Source organism: Pelodiscus sinensis, chromosome 5 (assembly GCF_049634645.1).
Source record: "Pelodiscus sinensis isolate JC-2024 chromosome 5, ASM4963464v1, whole genome shotgun sequence".
Lineage (NCBI taxonomy): Eukaryota > Metazoa > Chordata > Testudines > Trionychidae > Pelodiscus > Pelodiscus sinensis.
In genome coordinates, this window is record NC_134715.1 from 119,064,138 (window position 1) to 119,091,973 (window position 27,836).

The 27,836-nt window shown below is 44.5% G+C and overlaps 1 protein-coding gene across 4 annotated transcripts in view; it reads right to left on the reverse strand.

The window, feature by feature from the left end:
* FGFR3 (fibroblast growth factor receptor 3) overlaps positions 1–5,185 on the reverse strand; it is an 89,705-nt gene extending 84,520 nt beyond the window's left edge. For all 4 annotated transcript variants that reach the window (XM_075930900.1, XM_075930899.1, XM_075930898.1 and 1 more), the window contains exons 1-2: positions 5,028–5,185; positions 3,946–4,208 (exon numbers count right to left, since the gene is read on the reverse strand). In XM_075930900.1, the coding sequence (XP_075787015.1) occupies positions 3,946–4,126 (181 nt within the window). In that variant the 5' untranslated portion in view covers positions 4,127–4,208; positions 5,028–5,185. The remainder of the gene's footprint in view (positions 1–3,945; positions 4,209–5,027) is intronic.
* Positions 5,186–27,836: the final 22,651 nt, after the last annotated feature.

Sequence of the window (27,836 nt, forward strand, 5' to 3'; positions counted from 1 at the left end):
TGGTTAACTCTTGAACACAGTCACAATAAAACAAAATGCCCATCAACATAGAAAATTACGTCCCAGACTACGTATACTTGTCTGAAGATGGGAAGGATAAAGGAGAACAAACTTGTATTAGCTGTTTTAAGATAATAACTAAACAAGTATGCTAACCAGTATTTCAAACTGCAGACGTTTATTACTATTCAAATATCAGTGGCAGGTTTAAACCAAAATGGCATGTGTTTTTTTCTGGCTTGGAAAAGTGACTAGTTGGAGCAGTACAATAACTCACTAATTACTGGGAAGGTCATGATCAAGCACATTTTACTTCTTTAAACTTAAATTCCACTGACAATCAGATGGCTTTTTTTCCTTTCTTTGATTTTATACACAACACGCACGCACACATTTAAACATCTTTCTTAATATCAGACGTCTAGCCCAAGGTGCTATTCAGATGAATAGAGATCCTAATATGTGATGAAAATTCCCTTTCTAATATGATGTGTGTGAGAGAGAGCTGTATCCTACAAACATGAGGCAGATTGATATGAAACATAGGCACAACTGAGGCAGCACCAAAGCTAGCATTAGTTGACATTCACAAATCGTACGAAGTAATATCTTTATCCATATACTAATGCAAATTGGAAGGGCTTTTTTTATATGGCTGTCTATTCTGTGGCTGCTGAATAGAGTGACCGCATGCTCAAGGCAGCAAAAGAGTTCACTGACCTCCCTAATCATCTCTGTCCTAGCTAGTGAATGACACACACATTCAATTCTGCCTTGCCTCTCTACTTTCATTCATAAAAAAAAAATTGACATTGTCCTTCCTGCAGCAGCCGGAGAAAAGGAAAGAAGAGAACTCAGCCTAGATGAGGCCCCTAGTGTTTTCAGTTTGGATTCTATTCAGCAATAGCCCCGCCATCTGCCTTCTTCCTGCCAAAAGCAGAACACCTCCCTGTGGAGATGTTAAAACTTGCACCCCCTCCACCTCCACTAATAGCGAGTATTCATATTAGCAAACATACACATACCTCTAGAATGCCTCCCTTCAATGTGTGTTTTATGTAGCTGAGCATAGGCACAAAGCAGTAGCTGTTACAGCCTTCACAGCCCCGTGTGGAGAATTAGATCACTAGGGAAAAATCCTTCCAAGCCCCTTTATGGAAAATAAGGCTTTAGACTGTAAATGCAAAAGCTAGTGAACAACAACCTTCAGTAATGAACCAATACCCCATGGCCCATTTAAGTAGTAGAAAGAATTTGCTTTTTGTCATTCAATTTAAAAATTGAAAAGTAAAACGAGTTTTTACTTGGCTCTAAGTGTTTATATTCTTTATACAGTTTCTCTCACAGAAATCATTTTTCTGAAATAAGGGTGGCCTGTACATTTAAAATAGGTCCCTTAACTTTGAGTGCCCAACCAATTAAACATCATTACAAGCCAACAAAAAATTCTTACCAGCCATATTTCAGATCTGTCAGAAAGTTCTGTCTTATTTTAGTGACTTTGCACATGTACCTATTTCCCCCAAAAAACAGCTCTGTTGCAGTTACATTTCACATATCAACATGATGCATCAAAACCACCCTTATTTTCAACAAGTGAAAGCAACAGAGAAATATTTTTAAATGATATGCTCTACGTTAGTGTAACAGAAGCATTCCGCCGGGGATAATCTGGCCCCATCTGAAGTTATATAGGAGTTTTGGCATTGATTTCAGCAGGATCAGAAGTGTGCCATTACTTTGAAAGGCTAATCTGGTAAAAATAAGCTTGTACGCAGAATTTACACCAACAACTTTGGAAATTCCACAGTGTAACTTAGCTCTTAAGATTCATCACCACAGGACCATTTTCTTTAACCACTGACATTCTAGCAACGTACTGGAAGACACAATTGGGCATCACTTACTATATTTCAAATGTCATCCTATCAACTTTAAGTGCAAGCCTGGGTGCTTTAAAGACAAGAATAACTTTACCATGGTAAAACAGTGCCATGGGTTCTAAACTGTGATTTCAGTTGCTGGGTGCAAATCCAGAGGTATTCCAATGGAGGCAGTGGGATGACTCCAGATTTACCCTGATATTATTGAGAGCAGAATTTGACTCAAACAGGCCAAAATAAAATAAAATAAAGATTAAAACAGAAAAAAAAATCTGCACTACTAAATTCAGTGAACTCCTGAAAAGATCACTAGCACAGGCTGATCTTATTTCCTCTTAAACACTATTCTCAGCTGCTTTGACAAAATAGCTGAAATGTTTCCCCATAAATCAATTATTTTGGCTGTGAAAAATGAGTCAATTGAGTTACCCTAAGAATCTGGTGTTTTATTAGTACTTTCTTGAAAACAAAACCATCCCCCCATATGATTTATAGCTTTAACCAAAAGGGATATGGAAGTAAAGCCCCCACCTCCTAGCCTCCACAAAGCACATTTATTCCCCTGTCACTTTTTTGGCGAACATGCTTCAACCCTTTCCTGAACAATGGAAACTTTCTATTTGGTGCATGGAACCTTTTTGAAGAGAGAGAGAGAGAGAGAGAGGGAGGGAGGCTACCTTCCATTAGAGGCCTTTGAAAAAATAAACAGACTCAGGTAACAGCTGACACATATCAGAGTGACACCAATTTTAAGCATTCTGTGTATTTTTAAAACGGCTCTTGTCCTGTATGTTAACCTTGCTCACTGATCACATTAATGTTTCACATGAGGACAGAAAGTGTTTACGGGAATCCAGTAACTTTTTCCTTCTGAATAGGTTCACAATTCAGCACACATTATTTAGCAACTTAAAAAAATAATGATCATGACTCTTTTTATCCCTACAAAGTGTACTTACATAAATAGATTTTGAATTGAATGAAAGGTACAGTGTTCACGTAAGTAAGTATCTTTGCTTTTCCAAACTCTGATTAGTAATTTTGACGTGAACCAAATCTGTGACAGCGGTGCATGTCATGACTCTAGCCAGCAAGCGAAACAATCTACGTAAATGAGAATTTTAGTAACAATTTTTGCTCACTACTTTACTAGTCTTTGTAAGCAAAAATCTGGACTACAAGACAAACACTACAAAGTGCATGGGATACATTTCACAAGACTAACAGATCATGAGGGCATGTTTGAAGAGTGGATCTGCACAGTATTAGTATCTTAAGTCTAAAACCTGACCTTTGACTCTAATATTTAAAATATATAGTAATTTTCATATGTGCTTATATTTCTTCCTGACCAGAATGTGAGTACACATGGCTCTTTATAAAGATTATCATTATTTATAAGGTCTAGCCCTCCAATACTGTGAAAACTAGCATATATTCAACTTTTATCTGTGGCCCAACTTTGTCACAATGCTCACTCAGGCAGCTACACAAAAATCACCAACAAAACTGTCAACTGAAAGTCAAATTCAGTTTTACTGGAAACTCTCTGAATAATTATAAGAGTCACTACTTAAGACAGGGGTTGCCTGTCTAAATGGCACTTACTGCAGTTTTGGGGGTAACTTAATTTTTATCCCTCAGTTCTCAATGTAGTAAAAACACCAGTTCTCATGTGTGCGCCCATGCAGATGAAAGTGGCTGGAAAAAAAAACACCAAGAACTTTTCTGAATTCTGGGGACAGCTTTGAAACACGTTGTGTTGCCAAAATAATCCACCTGCAAAGCTGTGCAGCTCAGATGCACTCAAAACAGAGCGGTTCCTCTTTACCTTTAGTTTTGCCTGGGAAAAAACCAGGATTGCAACTACACAAGGAGAGGGAAGTGTGCAGTCAGTCAGAGACAGCGGCCTTGTACATTTCTGATTGCTGGTGGAATAAACTGGCAAAGGAAGAAGGCTTCCTTGTAGATTTGTCCCCATTCCTCCTCCCCCTGGAAGACAGCAAGAGCAAACCCAACCTCTGATGGGATCGCACCATGCATCCTATACAGCTGCCCTTACCTGTCGGTTTTCGAGTGATCCTGTCCTCTAATTCTGAAATGGGCAGCCTGGGTTCTGGGAGGCTGCTGACAGTCACCACCAGGTAAAAGCAAAAGAAGGCACTCCACGCAGCAATCATTCCTCTGGCCACGCTCGGAGAAAGCAGAGTAGTAGGAAAACTGCCCCAGCCAGTCTCAGACATCCTCCAGCCGCATGCTGTCCTGTCCCTTCCCCTGGGTCCCGGCTGCGATGAGGATCAATACTGCACCACCACAATCAGTGCCCTGCGACAGAGAGTGAAAGAGGCGCACAGACCTGTGAGTTATCACGGAACAGCGCTGCAGAATTAAAGCATCAGAACGTGAAGAAAAAAAAAAAGTTTGCTACTTGCAGCGTCTCTCCCCCTTTTTTTTAAGCGCGGAAGTTACAAAACTGCTATTCAAATACCACCCGGTTCACAGCTTTTTGGCATTCAAGAGGAGCAATCCAGGGACAAGCGCCTTGTCTTATCGATTTAAAACAACACCACGGCTCATCTGCCCCGGTTACACCCCAGATGTGAGCCACTCCACACTCCCCTCCCCGCTCGTGAGTCCACTGTGGCTCCACACACCGCTAAGCCGAAAATCTGCCTCTCCTGGTTCAAAGGAAACAACCCGCTTCCCTGCGTGTTCTCGCTGCAACCCGCTGCCTTATGGCCCCACGAAACCAAGCGCGCTGCGCTCGGGCTTGTTTCCAGCGTGCAAACGAGACCCCCATCCCGCTGCCTTCCCCTCGCTAGGAGCCAGCGCCTGACAGCGGGCGAGGCGAGGAGCGGCAAGCGAGCAGGCAGAGGCGCTGCGAGCTCGCAAGTCCCTGGGAAACTTTTACTTTCCATCCCTTTGGAACACCCGCGCCCCGAGTCCCGGGCGAGAGACGCGCAGCCCCGGGCTCTCGGCGAGGGGACCCCCGCCCGGGGCTGATGGGCTGCAGTGCCCGGCCCCCACAGGAGCCCCCGCGGAGCGTCCCCTTGCCCGGAGCAACGCGCAAGGACACTGCCCCGCGCCCTCTCCGCTCCCGGGCAGGGGCTGCAGCCCGAGCCCGGCTGCGCCCGGGGCACCTACCTGCCCGAGTCCCGCGGCAGCCCCCGGCGCTCCCTGCCTCGCACCACCTGCTCATGGAGCTGCCGCCTCTTCCCTCCTGCAGCCCCAGCGCTTCTGAGCCGGCCACCCCACCGCCCGCAGGGGAGCCGCCGCTGCCGCGCTGACCCCGCCTCCCCCGCCTGGCTCCCAGGCCGGGGGTGGGGCGGCTCCACCCCAAGCCCCGGGAAAAGGGGCGGCTCCTCCTCTCCGCGCGCCAGCCCGTGCCCCCCCCGAGCCCGCAGACCGGCCCCGCTCCGGCCGGGGGGGGGGGGCACGTGGGGCCGCAGCAGGCAGAGCGATTGACCGGGGGGTTGGGGGCAAGCGCAGAGTTTGCTTTGTGAGGAGAGCGGTGCAAGCCTTTGTTTTCAGTCCGAGCTCTGCGGCAGCAAAGCCAGGGGGGCGTGCAGGGGCTATGAACGGCCAACTCCTAGAGAGGCTGCGATTCAGCCCTGCCACAGACTAAGCAAAAGTTTGGCTCTAGAGTGAGCCTGCCTCCCTCCCTGCGACTTGGGGAGCGTTTGGGTCTGGCCCCCAACTCAAGTCGTGGAACATATACTGGATTAGAACCCAGCTCTCCAAAGGAGCTGGTTTGGAAACATGGAGTAGCAAGCGCCACTGTTAAACTTCCTCTCAGGGCCAGCAAGCAGAGTGCCACAGCTCTGGGGAGCCCTGACATTCGACTGGCCAAAGTCCTGCAAAATATTCTGCAAGGGACAGTCTGGCACTGGCAGGGGTGATGGACTAGAGTTGTGATTCTCAACCTTTCCAGGTTACTGTACCCCTCTTGGGAATGTGATTTGTCTTGCATACCCCTGAGTTACACCTCACTTAAATCAGACAGTCACTATTCACTATTACTGATTAATTGCTAACTTTCTCATTTTTACCATTTAATTATAAAATAAACCAAATGGACTATAGTGTACTTACCATTCAGAGTATAGTATATAGAGTAGTACAAAGTCATTGTTTGTATGAAATATTAGTTTACACTTATTCCGCTAGTGTTTTTATGCTGCATGTTGTAAAACTAGATAAATGACTAGAAATGTTGATGTACTCCCTGGAAGACCTCTGTGTATCCCCAAGGATAGGTACATGTACCTCTGTTTGAGGGCCATTGGCCTTCGGGTCCCAGTAGCTCTTTCTCCTCTACATGTTTTGTTAGTTTATACAGTGCTACCAGACCATTTGTTGTTTTTCTCTGATTCCTGTTATTCTCACTATTTTGCTTACATCACATAACTTCATGGAATCCAAGCTGAAAAAGATTTTTGAGGTCATCTGCTGAGAGGGGTGGAGGAGGGTTTAGAAGGGGAAAGAAATGTTTAGGTCTAAGTGATTCCTTCTGTTGCCTCATTAGTTATATATGTTTCTAAAATCACAGAAAACATCCTTTCAAAGGCTGTTACCATCTAAATATGCACACAAAGGGTATTATAAGCATTCATTATTTAATATTTATACAGTGCTTTGAGCCAGTAATGGCTACATAATTATTAATTTCATTATTTATGCTTTATTATTATTAAACAAGGACACTCTATTATTTGTATTCCACATTACTTTTTTCATGTTATCTTCACTAGAAAAATATTTGTTGATCATATCACTTGCCCCTAAAGTGTTTTAGTCCCATAACTTCCTAAATTGTGGGTGGGCATTAGCTGCACTGACGTATTAATTGTTATCACAATCTTTTTACTATAAGGAGAACAAAAAAAGACAAAAGCATTTTGGTCGATTGCTTCCGACCATTGTAACATCAGAAGCTCAGCCTCCACATAGTTTTAGGGACTCCACCCTCTTCTAAAATAAAGTCAGATTCTTCACAGCATAATCAGCTCCCTCAGAATGAGGTCAGTTTTTTCAGCAGACCACCCTTTTCACTACATGTGACAGACTAAAATTGATTTAAAATCTTACAAATATACCATAATCATCTCAGGCACTATAACATACCAACAGATATGGTACAACTGACTCACTGCCATGCATCATTTACAGCTAAGAGGTGATTCAAATTGTTTTGAGCTGGGAATAAGTCATAGTTTTGTCTTAATCCTCTTGACATAGTAAATCCTTGAGATAGGGAGATGAAGATATTATCCACATCAGCTGAGAAAGCTCTTTTTTGGGGATCCAATAAAGCAAGTGGCTATAATAGTATCTTAAGAGCATGTAGATACAGGTCATTGTAAAAATCTAGAGCAAAAGTTTTGGCATTTGGCAGCTTCGAGATTTCCTTTTAGCAAACCAAATTAAAGATTGTAGGGGGTAGCCATGTTAGTCTGTAACTTTAAAAACAAGTAGTTCAGTTGCACCTTGGAGACTAACAAATATATATATCTACAAAAGCGACGAGGAACCCTGTGGCACCTTATAGACTAACAGAAGTGTTGGAGCATAAGCTTTCGTGGGCAAAGACCTACTTTGTCAGATGCATGTACAGGACTCCTCGCCGCTTTTGCAGATTCAGACTAACACAGCTACCCCTCTGATGTGTATATATGTATAGCAGTGGTCCCCAACCTTTTGAGGTTGTCGGGCGCCAGGGGGCATGGCCGTTCGCCCGCTGGGCGTCAGGGGGTGGGGATACTTGCGCGCCCGGGGGCGCCCCCCACCATAGCCGCATGTCCGGGGGCGGCCCCCCCATAGCCGCATGCCCGGGGCCAGGCCCCCCCCATAGCCACGCGCCTGGGGCCCCCCGATAGCCATGTGCCCGGGGCCGCCGCTCCCCCCCGCAAGCGCCGCGCGCCCGGGGCCGGAGCCGCGCGCCCGAGGCCGGGGCCCCCCCATAGCCGCGCGCCCGGGGCCGCCGCTCCCCCCCTGCAAGCGCCGTGCGCCCGGGGCCGGAGCCGCACGCCCGGGGCCGCCGCTCCCCCCCTGCAAGCGCCGTGCGCCCGGGGCCGGAGCCGCACGCCCGGGGCCAGGGCCCCCCCATAGCCACGAGCCCGGGGCCGCCGCTCCACCCCACAAGCGCCGCGCGCCTGGGGCCGATGCTCCCCGCAAGCGCCGCGCCATGTGCCCAGGGCCAGGCCAGCCCCGAGTACCTGGCGGGCGCATGCAAATGCCCCCGCGGGCGCCATGGCGCCTGCGGGCACCGTGTTGGGGACCACGGATGTATAGTATCATGAACTTTCATGGGCAAAACCCACTTCTTCAGATGAGCTTGTCTGTAGAAGTGGGTTTTGCCCATGAAAGCTCATAGTACTATAAATATTTTTGTTAGTCTCTAAGGTGTGACTGAACCACTCATTTAAAATTAAAGATGACAATCCAGGTTAGATATCATTGCCAGTCTAGAGTTGCTCTTGACTTCAGCAAAATTACTCTGAGATTGCGCCACTGTAACTCAGATCAGATCCTGTCTTGATACCTTTATCAGTCATGGAGATATTGGTGACTGAATTGGCTGGATAACCGTAGTCAGAGAGTTGTTGTTAACGGTTCTAAATCCTGCTGGAAAGGGATAACAAGTGGAGTTCCTCAAGGGTCTGTTTTGGGACCCGTACTGTTCAATATCTTCATCAATGATGTAGATATTGGGATAGAGAGTACGCTTATTAAGTTTGCAGATGATACCAAACTGGGTGGGGTTGCAACTTCTTTGGAGGATAGGGACATAATTCAAAATGACCTTAGCAAGTTAGAGAAATGGTCAGAGGTAAACAGGATGAGGTTTAATAATGAGAAATGCAAAGTGCTCCACTTAGGAAGGAACAATCAGTTCCATACATACAAGATGGGAGGCGACTGTCTAGGAAGGAGCATGGCGGAAAGGGATCTAGGGGTCATAGTGGACCACAAGTTGAATATGAGTCAACAGTGTGATGCTGTTGCAAAAAAAGCAAATATGATTCTAGGTTGTATCAACAGGTGTGTTGTAAGCAAAACTCGTGAAGTCATTCTGCCGCTCTACTCTGCACTAGTTAGGCCTCAGCTGGAGTACTGTGTCCAGTTCTGGGCGCCACATTTCAAGAAAGATGTGGAGAAATTGGAAAGGGTACAGAGAAGAGCGACAAGAATGATTAAAGGTTTAGAGAACATGACCTATGAAGCCAGGCTTCATGAACTGGGCTTGTTTAGTTTGGAAAAAAGAAGATTAAGGGGGGACATGATAGCGGTTTTCAAATATCTAAAAGGGTGTCACAAGGAGGAAGGAGAAAATTTGTTCCTCTTGGTTTCTGAGGACAGGACAAGGAGTAATGGGCTTAAAGTGCAGCAGGGGAGGTTTAGATTGGACATTAGGAAAAAATTCCTAACTGTCAGGGTGGTCAAATATTGGAATAAATTGCCAAGGGAGGTGGTGGAATCTCCCTCTCTGGAGATATTTAAGAACAGGTTAGATAGACATCTGTCAGGGATGGTGTAGACGGAGCTTGGTCCTGCCTTGAGGGCGGGGGGGCTGGACTCGATGACCTCTTGAGGTCCCTTCCAGTCCTATTATTCTATGATTCTACTGTTATATTGTGTCAGGAAAAATTGATGAGAGTCTAGGGCAAAGAAACCCCAAATTTCAGCAGCCGTCTTATGGAAGAACATGAATTTGAACTGAAAACTGTGAGGGAGGGGAATCAGACACTTTAGGTTTATTCCCCTCCAACTTTATGTTGTCTGTCATTGCAAGATGGTATCACTCACAAACACTAAGTTATTGGTGCCAAAAAATCATTACAATAATAACTTACAATGATATTAATAAATTAACATAGCACAGAAAGGGTCTCGTTCTCATCTCCTGATCATTTTGAAGATGTCCCGGCCCTTGTCTTTTTGAAGACATGGAGCCAAATTCTCATCTCATTTACATCTCATTTACATGTATTATTAGTGTTCTGAATTTGGTGGTGCACAAAGACCATCAATGAATTATCCCTCATGGTACTTCTGTAATTATTATAATTGTAATTATTATTATTGTCAGGAAACGGCGAACTGGAGCCGTGAGGCTCTGTGGCTACGGCCCCTTTAGGTAAACAAAGCAGCATGGGCCCCTAGCAGCTTTCCCAAAGCAGGCCTGCAGCCCACTTTGAAAAACACTGATCTAAATGTTGGAGCAAGGTAAACCCTAATGGGTTATTGACAGCATCTTGGGGCGAGAGTCGTGTCTGTATAATATAACATCTAATCCAAACATAGTGAATAGGAAGATTACCTCTTATGCAATCTGATATAGTGTAAAGATCTAAACACACAGTGTTATAAACCCCAAACTGAATGGTTTTGAACTGTTTTTCATATGGAGGAAATCTAAATTCTTACAGCATTTGGGAGGTCTTTGCAACAGGAAATCAAAGTGGTATTGAGATAGTCCTGTAAGAAGACCTTCAACAGTTTATAGTTTTCCCCAGAGCAGATTATTTTTAGGTTTCCCTTTTATCAACTCCTACCCCAGTACATTCTCTTGAAATGGTGAAATACAGAGCCACTTAACCACATATTTTTGAAAGCTGCCTCCCTGCGTGCTATGGTGGCAACTGTAACAGCTTCTTAGATATAGAGTATGCAGCTAAAACCTAAGGTTTTGGATTGTATTTTGACCATATTCTAATTATAAAGTCAATTTACCTGTACATGTAAACACTATACAACACTCTCTGAATTTATTTTTTACTCACTATGCCATAAGACACATGGTATCTATCCCCAGACAGAAACATGGAGTGTAGCTATCATCTTAATTTATTGCTACATTTAACAAAGAAAAATATACTGGATTTTTTTCCTTTATCAGACTGTAGGAATCACTAACATTATTAGTGTTTTTAGTGTCCTTTAATATCTACAGTTGTCTGTGATGAAAAATTAAGTCCTTTTAAAATACTCTATCTAGACTGAGCAATGGCTGAATTTGCTTTTGTGAATACTTGACATTAGTATGTTATACTGTTCTCAGCATCAGATGCTGTTAATATTTTGTTCTAGCATCATATCAATATGTCTAGATCCTGCAATGGAAGAAATGGTGTCTCCTTTTGAAATCCCTGAAACAAGTTATAGTCAGGCATCCAATACTACAGAAATCACCTCTAAACATAAGCAACTTGAACACCTCTCATTCTCATTTTTATCAAGAAAGCTCATTTAGAAAATGCTGGCTGGTCAACTTCCCAAACATCTAATACCCTAAAGCCTTTTGCACCCCATTTGCTCAGGATTCAGGAGGCATGGGATGGATGCTGACTGCAATTACCGATAAAACATGCTTCTCAGTTTTTCAGTGTCCATTAACACAGTCAATCACAGAGTGTTGCTGACACTTGTTATATGGCTAGAAATAGCCTAAGAGTGGTTCTTTTTCCAGAGTGTGGCAGTGGGTAATGTCTTCCCATTCCTGGCTGCGCTCAGCACTCCTCAATCCTGTCACCTCCTCTGTTCAACATCTGCGTTGAAGTTGCAAGATAAGATTGTGACATGATCGTGGTTACCATGTCACAACAACACTAATGACATTCTTCTGTGCACCTCCCTGCCCTCTTCTGGCTACCTGGGATCAATTTGGAAAGACATCTGGCTGCAACTCAGTTCAAGCAAGGCGGAGGTGATACTGATTGGCAGTTTGAAGGGCTTTGGAGGACCTAGTGAAACCCATAATTGTTCCCTCAGTTAAGAGCATCTGCCCAATTGTCATCAAACAGTCTGGAATTCTTAAAAGTCACAATGTAGATCCTTGACTCCCAAGTTGCTTTTAGTCCCCAGATTCTTTCTTTCTTTCTTTCTTTCTTTCTTTCTTTCTTTCTTTCTTTCTTTCTTTCTTTCTTTCTTTCTTTCTTTCTTTCTTTCTTTCTTTCTTTCTTTCTTTCTTTCTTTCTTTCTTTCTTCAAGGACACTGCTCCTTATCCATTGGATGCAACTTTCATCTGCATGTTAACAACCTTTTGGTCAGACTATTGGAACAGACTGCCCCTGTGACTGTCATTGAAAGTCCTCTGGAAACTCCAACTAGACTGTCATACCTGTCTCCTGTTGGGGTGAATGGGGGCTGATAAGAGCTCTCTGTGCTGCTTGTCAATTGGTAGCTGGGCTGAGTGAAATTCAAGTTACCGGTTGGTATAAATAAAGTCTTAGGCCCACATTACTTTAAGGACTGCTTCACTATCTCTGATTTACTGTAAGACAGTGATTTCCAACCTTTTAAAGCACGAGATCACTTTTTTTAATTTAAGTAGGGATCTACCTCAAACCAAACATCCTTGCTCCACCCCCTTCATGCCCCTTCTCCAAGGCCCCGCCTCTGCTCACTCCATCCTCCCTCCCCCATCCTCTCCCCTTTTCATCAGGCAGGGGCAGAGGGTTGGGGCGCAGGCTCTGGTCTTGGGTTAAGGGATTTGGAGTGTTAAGGGATTTGGAGTTGCTCTGAGTTGAGCCTGGGGCAGAGAGTTGGGGTGCAGGAGGTGATTTATGACTGGGGTAGGGGTCCAGGATGCAGGCTCCTGCTGTACACTGCTTACCACAGGTAGTGCAGTGGGGCTAAGGCAGGTTCACCCCTGCCCTGGCCCTGCAAACTCTCAAAGCAGCCAACAAATTCCATCCATACCAAGCCCTGTTGTGCTCCCTTCCATTCTGTGGAGATAGCATACAAGGTGGGAGAGGGGTCACCCTGACATCAGTGCCCCCTCCTCTCTCTTCCCTGGCCAGCAAACGGTAGTGGAGGGACAGCTCAAAGGCAAAAGACAGGAGATGCACAGCAGTGGGGGGAGGGGCAGCTGAAGTGCCAGCACTTGATAGCCTCTTGGCCAAACCAGTCAGGATCACCTGTCAGAGGCTCCAAGATCTACCATTAGATCCCAATCTAGTGGTTGGTGGCCACTGCTATAAGACCTTCTCTTTGGAGCATGACAATCCCAGATGGTGTCCATGGGGGGGCAGACACAAGGCTTTCTCATTGATCGTCCCACAGAGAATCAGTTTGTAGAAAAAGGCTTCTGTGCGAACCTGGCCACATAAAGAGAAAGATGCAAGATGAACCTCTCTGCTCAGGTCTGTTTAATCAATTAAACTATTAATTTCTGGGTTCTTAGTTGAATAGTCACATGAAAAGCTATAGATAAGCAGATGAGTATGGTGATTTGTGCTTCTTACCTGGAATGTTAATGGACCCAACTTAAACATTGTGAAATGTGTCCAGATAATACAGTGGTTGGTAACCTATCACATAAGATCTGATATGTAATATACCATTCAGTGGAGCATCACATTTTCATATCTAGTCTCCTTAGTGTATAGAAAACAAGCGCCAAGCAACATGGAGGAAAAGCAAAACATTGAAGCAGGATAAATAATAATGCAAATTTCAATGCATTGAAGCCTGTGCTTCAGGACTATAAAGGGAGATAGCTGCCTAAACTTCAGTATCATGCCAGATTATGTCCTTGCAATGAATTTAGCCAAAATAAATCTTGTCATGGCTGGAAGGTTTGGGTACACTGAATACCATGTCTACTTAATACAGTGACAAGTTATTTCTTCAGACTGATTAAAAAGTCATTAGCTAAATATCAGATTGGACTAAAATATTGTTTAAAAAGCCAGATCTTCAACAGCCTGCTTAAAAGAGGTCAAGGTTTCCTAGCTTTCGGACCTGAAGAGTTGGCAAGAAATAGCATAATGGAAATGCATACTGGAGTAGGGTTGCACCAATCATGTCAGCAGCAGCTTGTATCAGTAAGGGATGTGAAAGTGGGTAACCTGCTTTTTATTAAACTTGTCAGCTTGAGAGATTGAGATTCCAGGAAGGTTTATTGAATTTCAAGCTAAGTGTTGTTACTAAGAGTAAGAGTCCAAATGATTGCCACAAGGTAAACATCACATAAGGGTAAGCCACTAAGCTAAGACTTCCTCTGTGCTTGCATATGAAAAATGTATAGCTTTTAAGGTTGTGACAAGACAACTTTGTTTTGTAAAAGTTATTTCACACAGCACAAACTATAATAAATGAGGGCAGAGGAACAGAGGGAGAGTCGGAAGCCTAACAAAGGGAGAAGGACTATGTTTGAATATGAGCTTTGTAAAAGGATACGGTGGTGGGGAGCTGGAGAGATATGGGAAGGCTCTTCTGCAGGAGATGCAAGGAGAAGGCTCTTGCAGCAGGGAGAAAATATGAAAGGGCAGAGAGGAGGGGAGTGCTGGCTGACTGGAGGAAATTAGGAGAAGAAGAGAAAGACAGAAGGCTGGAGAGAACCTCTGGGGGGCTAGAAAAACAACGGTTTAGAACTGGATGCTAAAGAAATCCGGCTTCAGCACAAGCTCCTGGGGACACTGGCCATGTCACCTCCTTCACTGCCATTGGCTGGCTTGGGACCCCTCCCTGGCAGAGTGTGATGTACCTTCCATCTCTAGCACAGATCCCACCAGCTTCTGCTATTAGAGTGAATCAAGCCCTCAGAAGAAAATTATCTCCTGCTTTTGGGGTTGGAAGATAAGAAGGCAAAGATACAACTTCCGCCAGAAAGGCCTATCAAATATATACCATGCCCTGCATGTATTCATTTCAAATAAGCCTTGATCACCACATTTCCCTTGGATACCCTTCGAGACAGTACTACTTTCTGAGGGGCGAGAAGACCACTTATGCAGGTTGCTTATACAAGGTCAATGCTGTTCATTTGCTGGGAGCCCAATGGCCGCACTTAGGAAATTCCACTCAAGTCAGCAGTGACCCCAGATTTGCACTGGTGTCTGGAATAAAGGAGATGTAAATCACAAGTCAGTGGAGGTTGCAACTGAATCTTGAGCAGGGAGGTGCAGATCTGGGTGCAAGACTACAAAGCTCCATCTTATTATTGCTAATTATTAATACTGAGGTAGAGCCCTAAATGCCCAAAGGATTTTTCAAATACAGAGAGAGCTGAAGTCTCTGCTCCAAAGAACATGCAGTCTGAAAAGATAGGCAAAGGAGGGGGAAAAGGATGCAACATCCAAACAAAATGGTCAGGCAGTTTATAGGTCCACAGCTTATTAGCGTGATGTTTGTTGCTCTAAGATAAACTCATCAAATTCCTCCCTTAACTGAGCCTTCCCTTTTCCTCTCAAATTTTCTTCCTCCCCAGTAATCCTTAGCTTCAGATCCACCATCAGCCCCTCCCAGCACTGGACCCCTTCTTTTGCACATCACGTCCACACAGCAGGGCAAAACTCGAATTAAGCGATGCAACTTGAGCTACGTCAGTTGCGTAGCTGAAGTTGAAATAGCTTATTTCAGCTCTTTGCGTTGTCTACACAGCAGGAAGTCGAAAGAAGAACTCTCTTCCTTCCACTTCCCTTACTCCTCATGAAATGAGGGTTATAGGAGTTGTAGTAAGAAGTCCTCCAGCTCAAAATAAAGGCTTGGAGTATAGACATGCTCTTCGTTATTTCAGAACAATGTCAGTTATTCCAAAATAACGCTGATGTGTAGACATAGCCTAAGTAAGCAGTTTTCACAAGGAGAAAGCAAGCAGACCAGTCATTCACATAACTTCCTGTAGGTGATGCAGAAAAAGTGGCTATTCAGCAGGGATTTAAGTGAAGTGAGAGTAACAGCTACACTAACTGCATTTAGGGCTCTAGCTCAGCTCAGGCATTGATTCAAGCAGCCTTCTGGTGTGTTGGAGAAGTAGACCTCACTAGAATGAGGTTTGAGGCCATGCACAGATTCTGTCGACACAGTTTACCCAGCCCCTTATTGAAATCCGTATCCGTGAGTCATCCTCAGCATCCCCTATATGCGCCTCACTTGTGTAAAAGCATGTGGAGTCTAACCATTTTCAGCTCCCATCCACTGAACTGGTGGAGGTGCAAACAGGTAATGGTAGGGCTATCCACATCATCAGTGGCAGGCTGGGAGCCATGGAGATCCCATCTCCAAAGATCCTGCCCAGCTGTACAGAGGGACTCCCCATTCACATTCCCCTTGAAAAACACATTTGGTGCCTGTGTGCGGCAGTCACTTCACAAAGAGGGGCACCTAGGGCAGCTCCTCCGCTGATATGCTGCTTAGTGCAGCTCCTTGTTGGCTCCTGCTCCAACCTTTCGGCCTGTTTACTGTATCCATATGTTCCTTGGACATTCGGAAATGGTGCTAAGAAAGGAAAGATCACAGTGTGAATTACAAGGGAAACACTCTGCTTAACCAGTTTTCTCCCTTGCAATCACTTTACTGTATATTTTCATGGTGCTGCTTTCCACAGTGTGGGTTGGTGAGGAGGGAGGAGCATGTTAGTTATTATTAAAGTTCTGACATCGGCCATTTACCTAAAACAACAATTATCAATAATTAATAACAATGTTAATCCATTAGGGATTGAAGAATTTTACTCAAGACGAGGATGTTATTTCTACTACGTCCAGCATAGCTTTTCTCCTCAGTGGCACTTTGTCTTACTTTATGATAGGACTTGAACACTGGAACAAATCAGTCATTCTTAATGCCACTTGAATACTGTTGGGCTACGTCTAGACTGTCATGATTTTGCGGAAATACTTTTAACGGAAAAGTTTTTCCATTAAAAGTATTTCCGCAAAAGTGCGTCTAGATTGGCACGGATGCTTTTGCGCAAAAGCATCCGTGGCCAGTCTAGACGCGATTTTGCGCAAGAAAGGCCCGATCGCCATTTTAGCCATTGGGGCTTTTTTGTGCAAAACAGTTCTTCCCTGTCTACACTGGCCCTCTTGTGCAAGTATTCTTGTGCAAGAGGGCTTTTTCCTGAGCGGGAGTGTGAAAGTATTTGCGCAAGAAGCACTGATTTTGTACATTACGAAGTCAGTGCTCTTGCGCAAATTCAAGCAGCCAGTGTAGACAGCTGGCAAGTTTTTGCCAGTCTAGACGCACCCTTGGTGTAGTCCCACAAGAGAGTGCTGATACAGTACTGCGTCTGACTCCATCCCAGCCTCATCTAATATCTGTGTATATGCTTCCTTGGCAATTCTTGTGGCAGTTTAATTTTGACTACAAGCACAGTATAAACCGTGCTTGTAGTATACTACTGTGAAAACAGGAGTTCTGCCATGAAGACGACATGTGTTAGTATATTAAACAAACAAGCCATTTTTTAAATTAAATGATCATGAAGGGTTTTTGTTTGGGCTCTGCATTATGAAACAATACACGTGGACTATCCAGATCCCATCTTCATCTCTAGCAATTTGCCATTATCAAGCACTTTTTCCGATGCGTGTCTCGAAGTACTTCACAAACAGAAATGAATGATGTCCTGTGACAACGCTGGAGGATAAGTATTATACCCATTCTACACATGGTTAGTCTGAGGCACAGAGAGATTAACTGTCTCCTTTGCTCTCATCATGACATCAAATACAGCATTGTCATAACAGGGGGATATTATCTCTTCAGTGCTCTTGAACATTTACAGAAGTGGCTTCTATGAGATTCTGTTGCTGTATATATTGCATGTTCAGATCAAATAAAACAAAGAAAGCAATTTGTGATCTTGGAGGTTTGGCTTGGTGCAACATTGAAAGGCTTCTATGTAGTAATTGTGGCACAAATAATTTCATTCATCATTAAGAGAAAAAATATTTGCGGTGCCCAAAGTAGTAGTTACATAAGAAATTGGACAGGAGGCAGGTAAAGGGTTACACAGAGCCAGTTAAAACAAGGAAAATGCCAGAATCTTAGTAGAATTAACAATGATACAAAAGTCTTGTTGTGACAGGTATTTCCATACATTCCAAGACACATTTTGATACTCTAACAGCATGTTTCCTATGGATGTAATTTATTTCTCAAGTTATAGCCCAGTATGCAATGAGTAAACAGACTTGCAAGTGGCAGTGAAATGAACAGTGACAATGGGAAAGGGCAGTTGCCCATGTAGCTCTGATGTGTTCAGAGCCACAACCTTTTTGGAAAATGGACATTTTTTTCATTCTGAAAACAGGGTCAATGCTGGAAAATGTCTCATAATAGATGGACTCTGGGTACACGTGTGTGCTGCAATTAGACACCCATGGTTGGCCTGTGCCTGCTGGCTCTGACTCCAGATCCCAGGGCACAGGTTAAGGAAGGGCTGTTTAATTGCAATATAGATATTCAGGCTCCACCTGTAGCCTGAGTTCTAGGACCCTCCCACTTTGCAGCTTCTTAACAGGAGTCCCACAAGCCTGAGTCAGCTGGCATGGCCAACCATGGGTGTTTAACTGCACTGCAAGATACTCAGTATTCCTAAGGAAAGGTATTATCCTTTCAGAATGAGAAACATGACATTATCCAGTTCTCAGGACCCAAAACTTTAGGGTGGCTGCTCTTCACAGATAATAGTTTGTTTCTAAGAATGATGGTGAAGGGACCTGGTTTAGACCACACAGCCCACAGGACAGTGTGGCACTAACAGGATTGTTGGTCATTCCAGAGGCTGAAGGCTGGGATAAAATTATTGTTTGGGCAGTTAGCAGAGAGTCGGCAACTCGTTGCAAGTCTGTGTGGGCCTCTGGAGGGAGAGACTCTACTCAGAAGCCATGTCTTGAACTGTGCCAAAGGTGACCTCTATTAGATTCCAAGGGAAGGAAATGTTAAATCATTTACAATGGGCATGGGAAACCCTTTGGGAAATGTATATTGCTGGGAATCAAACCTGCATTGACTAGATGATCTAACATGCCTTTCCATCTCTTGTATTATTAATTATTCTTATTATAATTGTTTTATTTCAGGCCAATACATTTGATAAATCTGGTAAAAACCTTTTAAAAATGTCAGCCACAAATAGTACTTACTTGGAGATCTCGAAGGTGTCTGACATGCTGGTCACGGGCAGGTGTAACTTTCATTTGGATAGATTACTGGTCTGTGAATTAGGAGACCTTCATTCTGTTCTGTGCTCTGCCACTGGCAATTGACTTTCCAGCTTTGTGTCTCTGATTCTTTATTTTTATACGGTAAGTTCTTCTAGGCAACACATGGCTCTTGTGACATGTTTGTATAGGACCTAGCACAATGGGGCCCAGAACTCAGTTGGGAACACTAGAAATAATAATGTAATGAAAGAGCTGTTCATGGCTTGCTTTTAGAGATCTAGGGCTTAATTCAGGTGGGTGCCAGAAGCTTCATTGCATAGTAAAAGTAGCTGCAGACAAAGGATGGTGCTAATGTCTGGATCCACCTGAGGGGACTAGCCAGCTGGAAGGGGAATGTGGAGCTAAGGGGCTTTCCTGCACCTCAAGTCCAGAGGCTTACAACTGGGACAACATTATTGTGTCAGCAGTTAGCAGAGAAGGTTCTGCCTTTTGCTGTAAGTCTGCATACATCTCTGGAGAGAAAGAGGCAAGAGAGCATGGTCTTCGGAGATGGCAGCAGGAGCTGGTCTGAGGCTTCTGCACAAAGAGAGCTGTGTCATAAGTGTTGTTTTGTTCCCTCCACTGTGAGGGGAAATAGGACGTGTGCCCACAGTAAAAATAAACACATTACCCTAAGCACATATCCTGGCTCCGTGTCACCAATTCCTCATCCAAACGGAGACCACACTGCAAGGCCCTTTTGGTTACTGTTTGACAACAACCTTTCAAATTCTTTGTTCATTACAATCTTCCTTGTTTCTTGTTCTCTTCCTGCCCTCAAATCAGTATGCAGCTAGACGCATGTACGTCAATTCAGAATACCACAGCATTACTATAGTGCACATCTCTACGGTCTATCTATGCAGGAAGAAAGATTTTCTTCTTGAGAAATTGCTGCTTAGCTTATTTGCCACATCTGTGTGAAATATTCTGTTCAATGAGGTGTTCTGACAGACAACCAGTAAAACTTGAGAAACTGTTGATACCAGGGCTGCCAAGAGGAGCAGAAGGGGGTACCTGCCCCAGGACCTGGCAATTTAAAAATTCCTGACATAATGGGGCTCTGGGCCATTATTGCTGCTACTGCGGTAGCAGTTTGAACCCTTTAAATTGCTACCAGAGCCCCATGGCATGGTCCTGGTGATGTGGAGGACTGGGGGAGGCTAGCTCTTCCACCCAAGGCTCTTATGGGGGTTCCAGAGCCGAGGTCCCTCCCCGCCATTGCACAGAGCCCAGCAAAATCTGTCTCCAGCTTTGCACGGGTATGTCTACACTGAAAAATTAGTTCGAACTAACGGACGTTAGTTCGAATTAACTTTCCTAGGCGCTACACTAGCGCTCCGCTAGTTCGAATTTGAATCGAACTAGCGGAGCGCTTAGTTCGAACTAGGTAAACCTCATTTTACGAGGATTAAGCCTAGTTCGAACTAGCTAGTTCGAATTAAGGGGTGTGTAGCCCCTTAATTCGAACTAGTGGGAGGCTAGCCCTCCCCAGCTTTCCCTGGTGGCCACTCTGGCCAACACCAGGGAAACTCTATGCCCCCCTCCCGGCCCCGGACCCCTTAAAGGGGCACGGGCTGGCTACGGTGCCCGTGCCAGGTGCAAGCCTGCCAGCACCCAGCCAGCAGACCCTGCACCTGGCACGGCACAGAGCCACCCACCCGATGTCCCCCAGCCCACCCCCTCTTCCCGGGACCAGGCTGGCGGCTCCTGGGAGCTTGCCCTGGACCGCAAGAGGCGGGCACCTTCCTGGGCTAGTGCGGACATCGTGGACCTCGTCCACGATCTCCGCACTAGGCACAGGAAAGTGGCCGTCTAGGGCAGGAGAGCTGCCAGCCTGGCCACCCAAGAGCAGGTGTGCATGAAAATCAAGGTGGTCCACTGAGACCCCCGACCCTGAGCCCTGAGCTTACAATGGCCGTCCTGGGTCAGACCTAAGGTCCATCTAGCCCAGTAGCCTGTCTGCCGACAGCGGCCAACCCTAGAGACCCTGGAGGGGATGGACCGAAGACAGTGACCAAGCCATTTGTCTCGTGCCATCCCTCTTCAGCCTTCCACAAACAGGCCAGGGACACCATTTCTACCCTCTGGCTAATAGCACTCCATGGACCCAACCTCCATGACTTTATCTCACTTCTCTTTAAACTCTGTTCTAGTTGTAGCCTTCACAGCCTCCTGCAGCAAGGAGTTCCGCAGGTTAACTATTTGCTTTGGGAAGAAGAACAACTTTCTCTTACTAGTTTGAAGCCTGCTACCCATTCCTTTCCTTTGGTGTCCTCTAGTCCTTCTTTATGGGAACTCATGAAGAACTTTTCTGAATGCACCCTCTCCACCCAACCCCTGCTTTTAGAGACCTCTATTCTGTCCCCCCTCCGTCTCCTCTTTTCTAAGCTGAACAGTCCCAGTCTCTGTAGCCTCTCTTCATCTGGGACCTGTTCCCAACCCCTGATCATGTTAGTTGCCCTCCCCTCTCCCAGCCTTTCTCTTCCCCTCTCCCACCTCCTTTTCCCAGTCTCCCCCAGTTTTGTTCAATAAAGACAGATTCCATTTTTGAACACAATTGTCCTTTATTTTGTACATCAAGAAAAGGGGCTAGGGAAGGGTAAGTGGAAGGAGGTGAGGGAGGAATGGGGTACGCGCCCCCGATGGGAAGGACTGGGCTGGCTCTGCGGGCTTCTGGGGGTGGAAGCTCTCCTGCAGCCCCCCAATTGCCCCCTCTCCCCAGATGGCAGCCTGCGGCAAGTGCAGCCGGGCTGATGGCCGAGTGGTGTGATGTGCCCAGTGTGGGCACTCCGGGCACTCCAAGCCAGGACTGGTTTTCAAGCGGGGCACCCCTTAGAACTGTCTGTCCGGGATGTGGTTCAGGACCCTTTAAGCGCAGCCCTCGGCTAGCCTGAGACAGCATCTCCACGCTCTAAGTCCTCCTCTGATGCCCTGCCGGCACTGCTTCCGGCCATCCTTAAGCCCTGTTCAGAGTCCACTCAATGTGGACTTGCTAGTTCGAATCAGCAAAACGCTAATTCGAACTAGTTTTTAGTTCTAGACGCGTTAGTTCGAATTAGCTTAGTTCGAATTAACTAATTTGAACTAAGTTAGTTCGAACTAGCGCTGTAGTGTAGACGTACCCCACATTACTTGTTGAGAATGGGAGTATAATTTTGTTTGCAGGCTGGCCCTCAGGCACACAGAAATGGTAAATATATGCTGCTTCTTCCTGTGACTAGAGAGGGAAAAACAGAAAGATGAAGCAGCCTTTCACAGCTAGTTGCCATTGTGAATGTTTGTTTTATGTGTGATTATTTTGGAAAACGTTAAAAAATTCATGAACTGAATTGAACTGGATCAGTGAAATTTTCATGGAGAAATATATTCTTCAAAAGTGTGAACAGAATCATATTTTAAAAAACCAAAAACCAAAAGGGCTTGGAAATTTCATTCTTAATATAGCAAAGATGCTGTATGCATCATTGGCGGTGAAAAATGTTATAAAGTATTACTCTTGTCTACAATAGGCATTTGTATTGATTCTAGTTTTTTTTTCCCCATAGCTATCTCCTTACCTGTCTCAAAAACATCTCAGACTCTCACTGTATAAACCATTGTTTCTTAAACTTTTTGAGACCATGGAACACCAAACAATATTATTTTTTTGAGACCATGGAACACCAAACAATATTATTTTTTATGTGGAACACCTATGACATTTTTTTTAAATTGTCAGACAAAAAAAAGACAAAAACAAAGAAGAGGTTGTGGCACACCTGTGAGTTGTTCATGGAACACCAGTGTTCCGCAGAACATAGTTTAAGAAACTCTGGTATATACTGTATATTCAGAACATAACTCATACACAATTTTGAATCTTTGACTAGATCAGAGACACTGGCTACAAGCCGAAACCAAGCTATGAAATGTAACGTAATCTGGAAAAATACTTTTACTCCAGCAGGTTTGATCTACCTTGTTTTGTGCATTTTTTGTTTAACTGCACTGGCAATAGAGGTTGTAAAGTTATAAGATGGCAATAGTGAAGTGTCCCAAGATCACCTTTGAATAAGGGAATCTGGGATGTGGGTTGAGAAAGCCATGAAATCCTGGTTGAGATTTGCAGAGTACATTAGAGATAGTTATTGCTTTGCTGAAATCATCTGGTGTTATTTTGACTGTATTTTCCATGTTCTGTATTATAATTTCAGTTCCCCTGGAGGCCAAGATCCTAAGATCAAGGTTCCTTGAAGTCCAAGTCTACGAACAGGACCTCTCTCCCACCTAAGCGTCCATGAATATGGCTGCTGTATTGAGGCAGAAAGATTAAAGAGCTGGTTGGATGAAGCTGGAACATGGTCCACCTCTTATTGTTATGTTAATTTTGATTTCTCATTTATCATCTTTTCATGTTAACTGAAGATTTAGATCTCTACTGCCACTTTTTGCAGCATGTATTACCTATTGTTGTTGTTTTAATTTCAGGTCAAAGGATTTGAGAAGTCCTGGGCTTTGGGAGAGAGCAGGATATGATATCTTTGGAAGAAGAGATGGTACAAAGACAGTGGTTGGAGTATGGATGAGCAGAGGGAGACTATAAAGAAGAAACTGAACTACACTTACATTTTCTTTGCATGAAACCATTTCCATCTATTACTATAGTGCAGCCACTTTTGTGATGGAACATATCAACTGTTTAACAGGGCCCAGAAGATTTTATGAGGATGATGAGAACTGTTTCCAGAGAATCACTGCAACATGATGACAACTCAACACAAATATGACAGTGTCCTAGTACTCCAATATAGGAATCCTATCTTCCCTATCCAGGAATCTGGCAAACCATACAGCTAATACATATATAGAAAGTTGGATCCCCTTATATATTGTGAACATAGATCATTCTCATACACCATAAAAGCAGTGACTGTGTGTCAAATTCAGTTTATACCAGTGTTTCTCAAACTGTGCTCTGTGGAGCTCCAGGTCTCTGCGAGACATCTCCAGGGGCTCCACGAGGTTGAAAAAATATTTCCTGTTTGTCAACCTCGTAGAGCCTACTTGTTTCCATCTAATGCTGTTTTCTACTGAGTCATTCTTTAGAATTTGTCAGCATTGCAAATTCTGTTTTCACAGTCAGCCTGCTTCCAGTAAAACTGATAATGACATTTTAAATGACCTTTACTTATCAGCAGTATCTAAGCTACATAAAAGACAGGGCCAGATTCTCAGGTGGTGTGTTTCAGTATAGCTTCATTGAGCTCAGCGGAGCTACACTGACTTCCCCCAGCTGAGGAACTGTTCTGTGGAATTTAAGCTGGCAACATTTCTATAGTGCTTCTACCAAAGACAGAACTTACAAAGAACAAAATGTACATGTACAGAGAAAGCATCCTATACTGGGGCATGCTATCCCCAAGGCCTGAGATTCCAGTGTCAGTATTTTTTGGAGGTGATACCACTGAAGATAACAACCATCTGCATATCTGACAGTCTTTCTAATTGCACGTCTACCCCCTGAGGCAGCCAGTCAGGCTACACTTACAGAGTATTTGTAATTCACATCGAGATCAAGAATGTGAGACTAAAGGTACAGTGATCACTCTTTAAAAGCTCCCTGGCTCTAGGGAATATCATGCATGCAATGGATATAGGTTTTAATTACTGAAGGCTCCAGTCCTGCCCTGATCTCATGGGCAGATCCCTGATCTTTGGGGAGCCCCCCTTGAAGTCCAGGGTGGGGCCTACCAGGGCAATTGGCAAGCTCTAAAGATTGGCCACTGCATTCCATTCATTTCTCATTGCCTAGACCAGGGTGGGGAAAGTTTTTTGAGTTTGGGGGCCACCGACCCACAGAAAAAATCAGTTGGGGGCCACACGTAAGTGAGAAGAAAAAAAACAAACCCTCACTGACATGGCCCCTGACTAAGGAGCAGAAAGACACTCCCCACATTCCCTCACACACCAGAGACTAGTGGGCTCCAGGCTAGTAGATTTTGTGTGCTCCAGCCTTGTGGGGGATGGGAGGGTTGGAGCTCCAGTGTGAACTCCCCAATGCTGGGGGTGGGGAGAGCCCTGAGCCTCAGGGGCAAGCTGAGGGCCACATCCAGACCCTGGTCCTTAGGTTCTGCACCCCTGGCTTAGACTTCAACTTTCTCAATAGTTAGGAAATTAGCATCTACTGCAGGCACATTCAAACCTCCCTATTTTTAAAAAGTAGATTGAACATCATTTAGCTTTGATTTTTTTAAGATACAGTAGTGGCTTCATGAATTAGAAACTGGAAGAGGTGGACCTCTTTTAACCAAGTTGAAAAATGACACATTTAAATTCTTTGGAGAGTCCAGTTCCTATTTGCAGGACTTTAGTAATCTGACTCTTCTGTGGCATCAGACCTCACTTTTAGGGCACAAACAAGACTCTGACACCCCAATGCTGCGCATTTTCTATGAATCTATAAGTCCCATAAGTCTTCCCTCTCCTAAGTATTTTTTGATGGAAAGATTCTTTCTCTTGGCCCCTTTCATATGTTTCCCCCATCTGCCCAATAGCACTCTTGTGATGGCAGATGCTCAGGCTTCATGCTTAACACATGTCCCAGATATTCCCATTTTCTTTTCTGGACAATGTTGGAAAAGAAGAATCGCTGAACTCTGACTGATCTTGCCATTTGTTTTATGTTTATTTTCATTTAATATCTAGTGTTTTCAGGAGGCATTTGCTTTCAGAGGCATTTAGATGTGTGTCTCTACCTTGGTGGATTTTCAGCTTGTCTTATGTTAAACTGTTATGTTAAACTGTTTGCTTAAGTCTGCATTTCAATTCACTGCTCAAGCTACCCCTTTACATAAAAGCTTTCTGATGTTAATTACTCTTGTGGGCCTACCATAACACTTCAAGATGTTACAAAGTAGAACTCTACTTTGACACTAGCTGAGGTAAATAAGGTATATTTAACAAGTCTTTTTAAGCCTGTGGTTCCCAAACTTTTCAGGGTCAACTCCCTCTCCTCTTACACCTGCCTATGGAGCCCTTATTTTGGGAGTTGTTATTTCAAAATAACTTCTTTTGAAATCACCTGGTAGTGTAAACATAGCAAAGGGAAAAAGAGACGCTTCCTCTCTGGTGGGGTTGGAAGGAGCTCAAGAACTTTCTATACCTCCATCCTTGAGAAGGTGTGACTGTGCCCCTGGGTCTGCTCTAACAGGAAGCAAACTCACTCTGTGCCTGAGGTTAGCACTGGCTCTTGACAGAAGAGGCTTTGGGGGGGTGCTGTGCAAAATGGAGGTGAGTCTGGTACTGCAATAGATGGAGCAGGATAACTTGCTGGTTTATTCTTCTATTTCTAGAGTGTATATTTATTGTTGTGTTTTTACTGTGCACTTCACTCATTGGGTGTGTCTAGACTACACCCCTGTCAGCAGAGGGATGTAAATGAAGCACTTCAAAAGTGCAAATGAAGCGGGGATTTAAATATCCCGCACTTCATTTGCATAATCACGTCATGGCGCTGTTTCGAACAATCACCCCATTGTCGAAAAAACCGTGTCTAAATTGCGGTTTCAGTTTTGAAATGGCGCTTGTTCGAAACAGCGCCATGACATGATTATGCAAATGAAGCATGGGATATTTAAATCCCCGCTTCATTTGAACTTTTGAAGTGCTTCATTTACATCTCTCTGCCGACAGAGGGGAATAGTTTAGATGTAGCCATTGGGAAATGTCTCTATGTGAGCAAAGTTGTCTCCAGCACAGAATTAGCATCTTTGGAGACTTCCTCATAGGCCAAGAAATAAGGAGCCCTTCATAAAGTCAATGGACTTTTCTTAAGCTTGGATTGATGGCAGTACCAGGCTTAGTGGCCCCTCTTTATGCAATTGATCATGAAGACTTAAGTTATGTTCTTTTCATTTTAGCCTAATGATACTCGCTGGAGTCAGTCTGACTCTGAGGTTAGACTCATCTGGTATAAAAAGGGTAGTTCAGAAAAGGCCACCCTCAGACTCTGCCCAAGAATGCTGTCGCTCAGTTTATGAATTCAAGATGTCAGAATTTTTACATCCAGAGATCTAATTGTTTTTTGCTACAGTTTCCATTTAGAAATGGGCTGTGCCTTTGTAAGGAGCAGCAGCTGAAAAGAGCCTATCAATTTGCATATTGAGGCAGAACATATATCTAAGAGTCAGGTATTGCAAGGAAACAAAGCCTCGGGGTCTAGTTCAGACCCTTGAACTTCCATGTAGCTTTATTATCTTGTCCTAGGTCTTGTGCACGGCTTGACTGGCCAGTTTTCTGCCATGTGTTCAATTCCTGAATACACCAAAGAAGGGGAAATACTGCCAAGAGGATTCCCTTTTCTGCAATGGTTTGGAGAGAGAGACAGAGACAGCTACAGAGAGAGGGTACGTCTACACTAGCTCGTTAGTTCGAGCTAGTGTAGGCAAGTGAGGGCAACCGGAGTTGCAAATGAAGCCCGGGATTTAAATATCCTGGGCTTCATTTGCATGTTCTCGGGCGCCGCCATTTTTAAATCCCCCTTAGTCTGAACTCCGTGCCTGCGGCTACACGCGGCACAGAGTAGGTAGTTCGAATTAGAGATCCTAATTCGAACTACCATTCAAACAAGGAGTAACGGTAGTTTGAATTAGGATCTCTAATTCGAACTACGTACTCTGTGCCGCGTGTAGCTGCGGGCATGGAGTTCAGACTAAGGGGGATTTAAAAATGGTGGCGCCCGGGAACATGCAAATGAAGCCCGGGATATTTAAATCCCGGGCTTCATTTGCAACTCTGGTTGCCCTCATTTGCCTACCTAGCTCGAATTAACGAGCTAGTGTAGACATACCCAGAGAGAGAGAGTGTGTGTGTGTTCGTGTTCTAGTTGTTAGAGCTGCACTGTGCTTTGCAGAGCGTGGTCTCATACTGCTGAGCCCTGCCTTGTCCACCAAGCTAGTAAACAAAGAATTAAATCCTCCACCAACCTCTTCTCTGCTGAATCAGCTCAAGGCAGTATTGCTCATCCCTCTTAGC